General features: G+C 41.6%; 1 protein-coding gene across 1 annotated transcript; it reads left to right on the plus strand.

The window, feature by feature from the left end:
- The first annotated feature begins 1,052 nt into the window (after positions 1 to 1,052).
- Positions 1,053 to 1,947, plus strand: LOC135728317 (granzyme A-like). The gene is made up of 3 exons (XM_065246499.1): positions 1,053 to 1,196; positions 1,321 to 1,572; positions 1,671 to 1,947. The coding sequence occupies exons 1-3, from the start codon at positions 1,173 to 1,175 to the stop codon at positions 1,833 to 1,835; spliced, it is 441 nt and encodes a 146-aa protein (XP_065102571.1). The 5' UTR covers positions 1,053 to 1,172; the 3' UTR covers positions 1,836 to 1,947.
- Positions 1,948 to 11,878: the final 9,931 nt, after the last annotated feature.

Below are 11,878 nucleotides of genomic sequence, written 5' to 3' on the forward strand. Positions count from 1 at the left end.
AATCTGCATGAGTGAATGGTTGAACCTCAAGTAGCCTGCCACTTTTTAATGTGTAGTTTTAAACTGTACATACATTTATGCATTTTAAACAATAGCACTACATCTGGTGAGGTCATTCATACATGTAAAGATATTACTTTTAATGCCACAGGTTTAGAAAAAAGGGAAGCGTCAACTTGATGCCTCCACCCCACCCTTACAGTATATATTACACTGTTTCATCAGTCAGATCTCATCTTCATCATGATCATCATCATCTCTCTGCTCCTGTTGGGCTCTCTGCTGCCAAACCTGAGCTTCACTGGTAAGATTCAATAAACAGCATATTCATTTAATACCATGTTTTACTCTGTAAATGTCCATTTTATTCAGTTTTATCATAACTAACAAATGAGCGTTGCATCAGAAAATGCACCTGTATATAAAGTGTAACACATTTCCATTTGGTGATGCATTATTCAGATGTTTCTCATTCTGATTAAGTTGACTGATATTTCTCTCTCAGCCAGTGTCAATGTGCGTATAGTGAATGGCAATGTATCAAAACCTCACTCCAGACCTTACATGGTTTCTGTTCAGAATAATAGGAGACACATTTGTGGAGGATTCCTCATTTCTGATCAGTTTGTCTTGACTGCTGCACATTGCAGAGACAGGTTAGGTTTCATTTAGTCTGAGCTGCAATCATAACAATCATAATCTCAGATATATTCAAATGTTCTCATAAAAAACTACTCTACAACACAGAAACATCATGAAATTATGAAATATACATTTTTCTGAAGTTATTTTTAGTGATTTGCTGTTTCTATAAAATAAATGTAAAGAAGATTGTGAAAATAAACTGATGTCAAAGATTGAAATCAAATTTTGATGCTCCTAATCTTATTATCCGATTATGAGACTTTAGCCTGGTTAAAAATAAAAAATAAATGACACCATGACTTCTATTCTCCCTAAACACTCTTTATGAAAAGACCTTTCTAAAGAAAACCGATACAGGTAAAATAAATATATTGTTTAATAAGATTTCTTTCTTTCCACAGCACTGAGATTCTGACAGTTGTGGCCGGTGCACATAACTTATCAAGAGACAGGAAAACCATGTCCGCATTAATGTGAGAAACTATACCAAGCATCCAAAATACAAGACCAATAGTAACACACCTTTCATGGCCGACCTGATGATTCTGAAGGTAAAAAAAACTACACTCAATATTGCTATCCAAGCATCACAATACATAATTACAATATAATCACATGTAGTTCTATCTCATCTAACTTCTGTCTACTAAAGATGAATGTGTTGTTGGATTACAGCTGGATGAGAAAATCAAACTAAACAACAACATCAAGACGATTCCCATACCAAAAACACCTGGGGAGATCAGTGTGGGCACTGATTGCAGTGTTGCAGGCTGGGGATACGTGACTAATAGAGTCCCTATAAGTCAAACCCTCAGAGAGGCAAACATAAAGATTATGAATGACATTGACTGTGCTGCTCAATGGGGACTGCAATATAAAGCTGAAGAGATGATGTGTGTATATGGCAGTGGAGGATCGTGTTTCGTACGTAAAACATTGACATCTGATTTATAGATTATGTTATGCTTTATTGAAGCCATAAATAGTGATAATTGCTAATAATGTGTCTACATTCTTAACAGGGGGATTCAGGAGGTCCTTTGGTTTGTGACAACATTGCGGTGGGCGTTACATCCTTCGTATGCGACATAAACAGATGCAACGATCCTCATCAGCATAATGTTTATATGCAAATTTCTGCATTTCTTCCATGGATCAAGGAAATAGTATCACTACCACCTAAATGAATTCTGCATAAGAAAGTGATATAAATGCTTGCTATTATTTCTTTTATCTTTCCAAACTGTCATCTTTTAACAACTCATTAAACAACAATTTACAACTGCACTGTACTCATCACAAACTTTATGTTTGTGGTTGTGTGTGTGTTTAATGGTTGAATTTCTGATTTTCTCACAAACTGATTTTAAATAAAGCATTGAGCATCAAGCATCAATAAGTCAACGTGTCTCACTGTCATGAAATTGCAGCAAAACACCGTTTTTCAATTTTGGATAGTAAACAACTGAGATAATCAGGTAAAACTTCATTGCAGTTTTATTATCATTTACTTAACACAAGCTAATAATAACAACTTTTATGCCAAACATGTCACAAATTTGAATTTTTTTTATAAAAAAAAAGAGATTTGAAAGAAGCAATTCCACCATCTTTGCATAGGCTTATATAAAATATTATTTGAAATAAAGATGTATCATTTTAATATCTGCAATTCCTTAAGCTCACCACATGGGGTCGTCTTTACCCCTGGACTTTATTACACCTGAATGTTGATCTCATCACACTGTAAAAAGTATCAAGCAGTGGTCTTGCCAGTATTTTAAACAGTCCTATATATCTTTATATCTGGATTATTTTATGCTTGCCTGTTTATTTTTTATCTATCTTTATTTTATTGGAATACCCATATACTTGTTGGGGAGTAGGCCCAGTCTTATTTTGGATACGCTTCAAACACAGAGATTGTTCAAACACAAGATGTGTGATCATACAGATAGATACACTCAAATAATTGACAAACTACTTCTATTATTTTAGTTAAGTATCAAAATATTTAAACTAATGCTAGTTTTAAGGTTTAAAAACCAAGTGAACAATTAGCACCACGTGTCATTTGATTTATTCAGTACATTCATAGAGACCACAAATATATCACCTATGATATTTGCAAAGCATGATGCACATCAAGTAGGTGTGAAAGAGGAAGTACAGGCTGGTGGGACCTGCCCATTAGAAATGAGTTATTATCAACACATTTATGTCACAGGTCGGAGCGGACCCAAGATAGCTAAAGGGTCACGCCCCTTCCTAGTTTCCACCTCGAGGAGGTTCCCAAAGCCACCCCAATGACCAGACACACAAGGTACGAGTAATATTAAAATAAACTTTATTAAATATTTAAAAAGAAGGGATGGGGAAGGAAAAAGGGAGGGGGATTTAAAATAAGGGCCTCTGCTGGCCTGGAGTTACACAGGAAGAAGGGGGGGCGCAGCCTTTTGGGGTCTCTTCTATTGGTGGCGCCCTCGCTGTCCTGGAGGCAGAAATCTGTTGCTCGGGGCAGTGAGCACAGTGGGTATCCTTCAGATACGGGTCTATAATGTTCCTCCTGTGGGCGGGCTTGGGGCTGCAACACAAGATCACACGGCACCTTTAATGATAACTTTCTCTCTTACTTGCAGGTGGATTTGCAGCAATGGATATGACGAGTACTTGCACAGGTAACTTGTTGGATGCCTTCCTCCTTCAGAGGCTCGCTGGAACACAAAGCATATGGCACCTTTAACTTTAACTTTTCTCTCTTACTTGCAGGCGGACTGGTGGCGGCCGCTAGGCTTGTTGCGATAGTCGGTGTTACCGGTGATACACGGTGTTTAACCCACCTACCGATCATAGCACTTGAACACCGGCACCGTCCCCATCGTATTGAAGTTTTAGCCTATAGCAATAAAGCACCTAATTCAGTTCGTGACTACGTGCCTTCGTAATTTAGCGTAAGCGGAACGAGCGCCGCAGTGAAGCAGCAGGTGTCCGATTTCATTTATCATGTGAGGAGAGTGAGGCAAGCTAACTGGCAAAGGATGACGGAAGATCTGGTTTCAAAGCGAAATGCAAAAGCACCTATTTAGAAATATTTTGGATTCAAACCAAATGCCAACAGGGAACCTGAAAACGTTAACGAGGCAACCTGTAAACTTTGCCTGATGAAAGTTGCAGCATCCGGAGGTAACACTTCGAATTTACACGCACATCTTCAAGCACACCACAAAAATGAAGCAGCCAAGATGGGTCCAGCGGCAAAAAAATCGACCACAAAAGCCTGACACACAAACACAGCCTTCGATAAGTGGTGCATTTGCGCGATGCACAAAATATAAAAGGGACAGTGCGAGGTGGAACACTTGCACTGACGCAGTGACGAAATACATATGCAAAGAAATGGTGTCTTTTAATACTGTTGAAAAGCAATCTTTCAGAGACCTTATAACCACAATCGACAGCCAATATGAACTGCCAGGGCGTTACTATTTCACCAAAACAGCTGTCCCACGTGCCTACAACCGTGTCCGGCGTGAGTTGCAAAACGTTATTTCAACTGTTGAGCATTTTTCCCTCACCACGGACATGTGGTCGAGCACAAAGATGACCCCTTATATGTCTCTGACTGTCCATTTTATTGATACTGAATGGGGACTACAATCAAAATGCCTACAAACTAGTTTTTTGCCAGAGGATCACACTGCAGCTAACTTGGTCGATGCCCTGCAGGAGGCCCTAAGTGATTGGGGATTAGACAATGGACAGTGGAGCTAATGTAAAAGCAGCTGTTCGTAATTTAGGCTGGCCCTGGTTAAGCTGCTTTGGGCACAACCTAAACCTAGCTGTGTCCAACACAATCGACAAGACAGAAAAAGCCCGCACAGACCGTGCTCTAGCTGTGTGTTGTGCAATAAACGGCATGTTCTCCCACAGCTGGAGAAGAAGAAGGGAACTGCAAAAAGCCCAAGCCGAGCTTGGCCTTCCTGAACACTCGCTGGTGACGGTAAGTTTATTGTAGCCTCAAATAGTTTGTGACAAAAGCATCTGTAAAAAAAAAACATTGAAACAATGAAAATAAATAATTATAATAAACCATGTTTTTAATTATTAATATTTGTATATGTTTTAATAGTGATTTGTAATATTGATTTTTTTTTTAAACGACTGGTTATAACGACTGGCTATAACAAATGTTTTTATCTTCTCCCATGAGGACTGTGCAACTCGCTGGGGATATAAGCAGAAAATGATTGATAGGATGTTAGAGCAGAGGCCAGCCATCAACCCAGTACTTGCAGATGACCGTAAAGCAAATGTGAGCATCACATGGCAAGACGAGGATGTTTTGCAATCGGTAAATAAAGCGTTAAAACCAGTAAGCGAGTTCACCGACATCCTGTCCGGCGAGAACTATGTTACCGTGTCATCGCTTTTGCCTATGCTGCATCTCATTAAAGAGGACACTTTGGCCCCATCAAATGAGGATGGACAACTGACAGCCAGCCTAAAAGCCGGCATCATAGCTATTTTAGATGAGAAATATGAAGCGCTGCCTGAAGAAAGCAAGGAGCTTATGCGCAAGGCGACTTTCCTGGTCCCGCACTACCGGGGTAACTACGATCCAAATGTTGATGAGACTAGGAGGATAATTGAGGAAGAAGCGGTCCTTTTGGGTAGGAGGGAACAGTCAGCGCAACCCGTGACAGAACAGGAAGGGGGAAATAAGGATGAAAGCGCAGAGGAGCCGCCGCACAAGAGGAAAACACTAGCAAGTTTATTAAAAAGAAAAACAGGCGCTGCATCAACACTGACTGTTCCAGAAAGGGTGCAAACAGAAATCGCAACTTATGTTCAGGAGCCCGAGTCCTCCATTAATGCTGAGACGGATCCTCTGGTGCGGTGGAAAGAAAATCAAAATAGGCTCCCCGTTCTGGCAAAAGTAGCCAAAAAATATCTTTGTGTTTGTGCAACAAGCTGCGCATCCGAGAGAGTGTTCAGCACGATGGGAAACATAATCACCCCAACAAGATCTCTTTTGAAACCAGAAATGGTAAATATGTTGGCTTTTCTGGCCAGGAATATGTAAGAATGTATGCAACAAGCAGCGCGATCACGTTTTGTTCCCTGTTGCAATTTAAAATAAAAGTTTTTCGTTTATTGTTTCTCATTAAGCCTATTAATCATTTTTTGCACGGTGTATGCAGTTATTAGGCCTACCTCTTTTTTTTACAGCTTAATGTGAGTTTAATTTTTATATTATTTTTTTTTTTGCACTTGTCCAGTGATTATTCTGGTAGGCTAGCTTATTTAACGAAGTTTTTGATGTTCGTTCGTTTCATATTCGATGGTTGTGCGGTGTTTTTTTTTTTTTTTTTGCTGAAAAAGGCAGACACTTTATTTAACGAATAGTGAATATAATATATATAAATTCTTGTTTTATACTTGCACGATGTGTGCAGTGGTTCGTTTAGTTAATAAATGCACTTTAAAGGTGTTTCATAAGTGCTTTTGTTTAGTTTTTGCATGGTGTGTTAAGTTATTATTCATTTTGCAATAAAGATGTGTGTAATACAAGCGAGTGTCTTATTGTTTTGTGTATTTTTATTAAGAATAAAATAAATGAACTCATGATTAATTCAAACAAATGCTACTGAATTGCCGCTAATTAAAGTGAAAGTAAATTGAGACGTGTGCACGTCTCACAACCGCATTTGCGGCCACCCGAAATCCGCGACACGCAACCCCGGTGACACCGGGATTACCGTTTTTTTTACACGTCGATCAACCGGTGAAAAAAATCCGTCACCGCAACATCCCTAGCGGCCGCTATGGTGAGTATCTTCACAGGTAACTGGTTGGTCGTCTTCCTCTTTTAGAGGCTCAGGGCTGTAACACAAATCACACGGCACCTTTAACTTCAACGTTCTTCCTCTTACCGGTGGACTGGTGGCAGCGAATAGGGTGAGTATTTGCACAGGTAACTGGTTGGTCATTTTCCTCCTTTAGAGGCTCAGGGCTGTAACACAATTCACACGGCACCTTTAACTTCAACGTTCTTCCTCTTACCGGTGGACTGGTGGCAGCGAATAGGGTGAGTACTTTCACAGGTAACTGGTTGGTCGTTTTCCTCCTTTAGAGGCTCAGGGCTGTAACACAATTCACACGGCACCTTTAACTGAGGCTATCTCTCTTTCATAGGCGGGCTGGTGGCAGTAAATGTGGTGAATACTTTTACAGGTAATTACTTAGTTGACTTTCTTCTGTGAGGGCTCAGTGCCGTAACACAAGGTGTGGGTGTAGTGGAAAGATCCACTTACAAACCAACCGTGGTGAGATGGATTCTTGTGGTTTTTACCTCCCAGTCCTCAGTCACCACTAGAGGGTGAAGTACCGTCACTGACGAGCCGAACGCTTCCCTCTTCTCTCCGTAGGTGTATCTTCAGAGATCTGGACAGGGGCGTACCCTTGAAGAGACTCCGTGACAACAAATTACTGTACTTCTACACACACTGGGTTTTCCTTTTCATACACATCAGCACTCAAATTTCTACTCACACTAGTGATGAGCGAGTCACTCAAAACTCGGATCATTTAACCCGATCCCTAAAATGACTCGAGAACCATGAGTCCCAGTGCCCATTAACCCGAGTCAGTTGAGTCCTCTCAGATTTTGCATTAAGAATGAGAAATTGTATAAAACACAAAGCTCTTCAAATGTTTACAACAGAATTACAACAAATAACAATATTTGCAATATTTGACTGGCACAATGTTTTGGGTAGAAGCTGCAAATGTTTAAACATTTTAAATCCGAGGACTGCTGCAGCAGTGCTGCTGGAAAGATCCGCCACTGACGGACATGGCGCTACTGACTCAGAGTGACGCGAGTGGTTCACTCACAGGACCCGTGCAGGAGCGGGCGTCTCTGTCTGGGACTCAATCACAAGATCATGGTCTTGCGTGGATGAGTGACTGTGTGGCTGCATTAACCGAAACCTATCGTGGATCTTTTAAGTCAATCTGAAACAGGACACGTTCCTCTCACATTCAAGTCAAAAAAGCCTGACATCTTCTAAACGTGGTGTTGATATATTTGTCATTATGAAATGAACCTAAACACACCGAACTTTTACAATTATGTTATTGATAATGTTACCACGGACATGCATGTTTTTTACGAGTTCCCCAGCCGTTTTTTGCGAGCAGAGGAGTTGTAGACTCGTAGCTGCATGCGTGATCTGAGTTGCTTGGTTGGCATTAGTATGATTTAGCGATTGGAATTGGAAGTGACTCGAGTGACTCGCACAACCCGGATCATATTAGTGAGTGACTCAGAATAACCCGAATCCTTAAAAAGATCCGGGTTGACCATTACTAACTCACACCAGGGTCATGGCATTCAATGTGATCCACCACCAACTGCACCAACTCCACGACAGGGGCTCTCAATGCCACACCCGTCTCTACACAAACCCACTGCACAGCAGATGTATAACTAGCACTTCGCCCACCGCACGGTTTCTTCTCCTGCAACTGACTCACTGTAGTGGCTCCTGACAACAGATACACAGCACAACACTTCACAGCATCAAGTGTAACACTCAGCCAAGTCAAAACTCACCCACGACACACTTTGTGACAATTAGTAAGGTCAGGCCACGATCTTCCCGGAGCCAGCTATGGACCGGCGGGGCGTTATAATGAAGGCTGGTGTCGAATATAGCTGTAGCAAGAGTTCTCGTTTCCGACAATAATACACAACCGGCTCACCCTCCACTTTGCTCCGTGACGGGGCCGCTATCTTCGTTCACTGAGGGCGCACACACACATGAAACGACAGGTTCTCAATATATACACATTCCACAGTAAATTCCTTGTACTCACGGTAAGTTGTCACACTCTCTTAGACTGCGGGGCACCCGCACAGTGAAGCTGCATATAATTCCAGTCCAGTTTCATCCAATGATTTCAAATGAAGCGATACATGTCAACACTTCCACAATGTCAAGAACTTCCCGTATACTCAGCCAACGATCTCTTCTCTTCTGTTTCTACTCACAGTTTGTTCATTCCTCCGTCTGCTCGCCACAAAAGCACCAGTATCCTTTTCACCACTGTAGCAATAAGCTCAGTAACTCAGTAGCCCGATGGGCAATGAAGCAACCCAAAGTGACAACAGCAACTCAACTCAACAACGCGCAATAACCTCTGATTTTCTTCTCCCTTTTGTACTCCTTCGCTTCCTTACGTCCTCCAATCCTCGATCGCTGCGTTTATTAAACACACCTGCGCATCATTAGCTTGATTTTGGTCGCGGCGTTCTCCCGGAGATTCCGGTGTATCTACTCATGCCGCCGGCCGGAACTCAACTCCATGCGGAACCAATCTTCTCAAATTTTGGTTCCGCCCCTTGCATTTGTCACCGTGTGACATCTACACTTAGGGGTCCTTCAGTCTTACCAACAGCGTTACCGGAGAAACATCATCATGATCATCTTAATGCTTCTGCTGGGTGCTTTGCTATCCCATTTGACCCTAACAGGTAACACCTCTTATGTAATATTATTGACTTAGCTTGCAGAATGACTTTTACGTGTATTATAAATATATTTTTTTGTTTGTTAAACTACATCTAAACTTTATGCATCTACAGATAACACATTTTGCATTTGAAAAAGCTGCAGTACCATTCAGTGCCGTATGTCCAGAGTGAAGACCCAGTTACCCTTCCTGTACACGTACCTGTATGTCCAGATTAAGAGTTACTTACCTTTGAACACGCACCTGTATGCCCGAGCTACAAGCTACTTACCTGTAAATACGCCCCTGTGTGTCCAAAGTGAAGCTCCAGTTACCCCGTCTGTACACGTACCTGTACGCTCAAATTAAGAGTACTTACCTTGAACCCCCACCTGTAAGTTCCAGCTACAAGCTACCTACCTCGTATACGTTCTGGTACGCCCAAAGAGAAGGTTAAGCTACCCCTGTGCATCCACCTCTGTACACCCAAGCTACTTACCTGGGATACCTACTTGTATATCCACAGCGAAGAACTACTTACCTTTCTGTGCATACATGGAGAGCTGAATACTAACCATCTTTGTGTCCTAAGGAAGTCCAGTTGGCCTTGGAAACTCCATCTGCCCATCGCCTAGGTGTCTTCCGAGCGGGGGCCCCGGAAGCGGACGCCGCAGCACAAGGTACTCACATCAGTCCAACGTGTTACTCACCGTGTCTCTCTCTTTGCCTCAGGAAGGAGGAAAGGCGCCACGGGAAGTCAACCTGAAACACAGAAACCAGTATCAGCTGGAAACAGTAGATAAAGTCACGTGAGAGAAAGGCCTCTCGGAAGACTTAACCGAGCGATCCCCGTGACGAAGTTCGAGCATCCCCGGCTCAATACTCTCTGGCCAGAGAGTTTGGTTTTAGTTTCCCTCTCCCTTCCCCTACCTATATGTTAATTAAATTAAATAAAGTTTATTTTAAAGTTTACTTACGCTCTTGTGTGTCTGGTCATTGGGGTGCTCTTGGGACCTCCTCGAGGTGGAAACTAGGGAGGGGCGAGACTCATGACACCTGTGGTCCGCTCCGACCTGTGACACTTATATGGTTTCTGTTCAGAAGAATAGGAGACATGTTTGTGGAGGATTCCTTATTTCTGATCAGTTTGTCTTGACTGCTGCACACTGCAGAATACATTATGAAATATAATCCCAGCGAAAGTTCTTTTGTTGTGATTTACTGTTTTCTATGAAATATTGTAAAGAAAACTGAGTAAAATATAACCATGATATCTTTAATGTCTGTCTGAGTAAGATCATGTCAAAGATTGAAATCAAACCATGATGCTTCAAATCTCATTATTAGATTTTGAAACTTTAGCCTGGATTTCACAAACAGGGTTAAAAATTCAAAAACAACAATATAGTTCATCATGGCATCTCTTACAAAATTAACACGCTCCCTAAACAATCTTTATAAAGACCTTTCTAAAAAAAAGGTTAAATTTTAAAGGTTAAATATATTGTTTAAAGGCGCTGTATGTAATTTACAGCGGCCTCTAGCGGCAATGTTTCAGATTGCAACCAATAAGTTTACAAGCGCGTGCTCGAACTCATGAGCGACGGCCAGACTGAGATGTAACACACCGGAGAAAGCATCACACAACATGCTGGAAACTCAGGTAAACTCCCACTGCAACATTTAATTGACTGCATTTAGCCTATGTAATGTGGTATTACGTAGGTAAATTTACGGTAAGATAACGAAAACGATTAGTGAACTCCACTGAACAATTTCAGTATAACAGTAAAGCCCGGTATATACTGTGCTTTTTTAAATAGTCCTTTAGGGTTGTTGCTTGCCACACTGTGCGATCAATATCGCAGTTAAGTCCATGTCACACTGTATAATCTCAGTTTCCATCAATGTCAGACTGTACGAGTTTAAAGACTTTTAAAAAGCGGACGCACGCAAACAAACGCGTCCGCAGTTTTACGTCATCGATCGACCACGGCTGAGCAAACACGCTAAAGCGAAGGCTAGCAAACTGAAATAACATCTAAAAAACTAAAGCACATAATCGAAATATATTTGACATGCTTTGTAGTAATGTTAGCTTACCTGTCTGTCCAAAGGGATGAAAGCCAACTCCGGATCCGTTTTTCTACCCAAAACAAAGCGGAGGTTTCTCCATAATTGTTTTTGTTCTAAATTGATCCGATTCACGTTTGGCCTTATACGAGCTTCAGCAGATAACTTTTTTTTTCACAATATGTGGAGTTTGTGTTGGAGTCTGTGTTATGCTGGGAGCAGGTCGTTTCAGTCTGTTATCAGACAGTGTCGTCGCTGTTGAGTAGACGAGGCGAGAGACTCGGGAGTGCGCATGCAGGTGACGTCACTGGATTTCGCGCCAAATCCGGCCCGGTACTTTCACATAAAAATTATAATATTTTTTTTCAGAGGTAATAGCAAAACCTGCAAAGTGGATCATTTTAATGTGAGATTACAACCCCTTCACACAAAGGCAATTGAAAAGGGATTAGTTTAAGTAGAAACACTGCGGACAGCTCCTTTAATAAGATTTCTTTTATTCCACAGCAACGAGATTCTGACAGTTGTGGCCGATGTACATGATTTAGAAAGCAGAGGGGGGAAACCATGTCCGCATTAGTGTGAGTATAACAGGCATTCATTCAACCCCAATTCGTGGACACCTGAAATAGCCGACCTG

This window comes from Paramisgurnus dabryanus, chromosome 24 (assembly GCF_030506205.2).
Source record: "Paramisgurnus dabryanus chromosome 24, PD_genome_1.1, whole genome shotgun sequence".
NCBI classification, from domain to species: Eukaryota; Metazoa; Chordata; class Actinopteri; order Cypriniformes; family Cobitidae; genus Paramisgurnus; species Paramisgurnus dabryanus.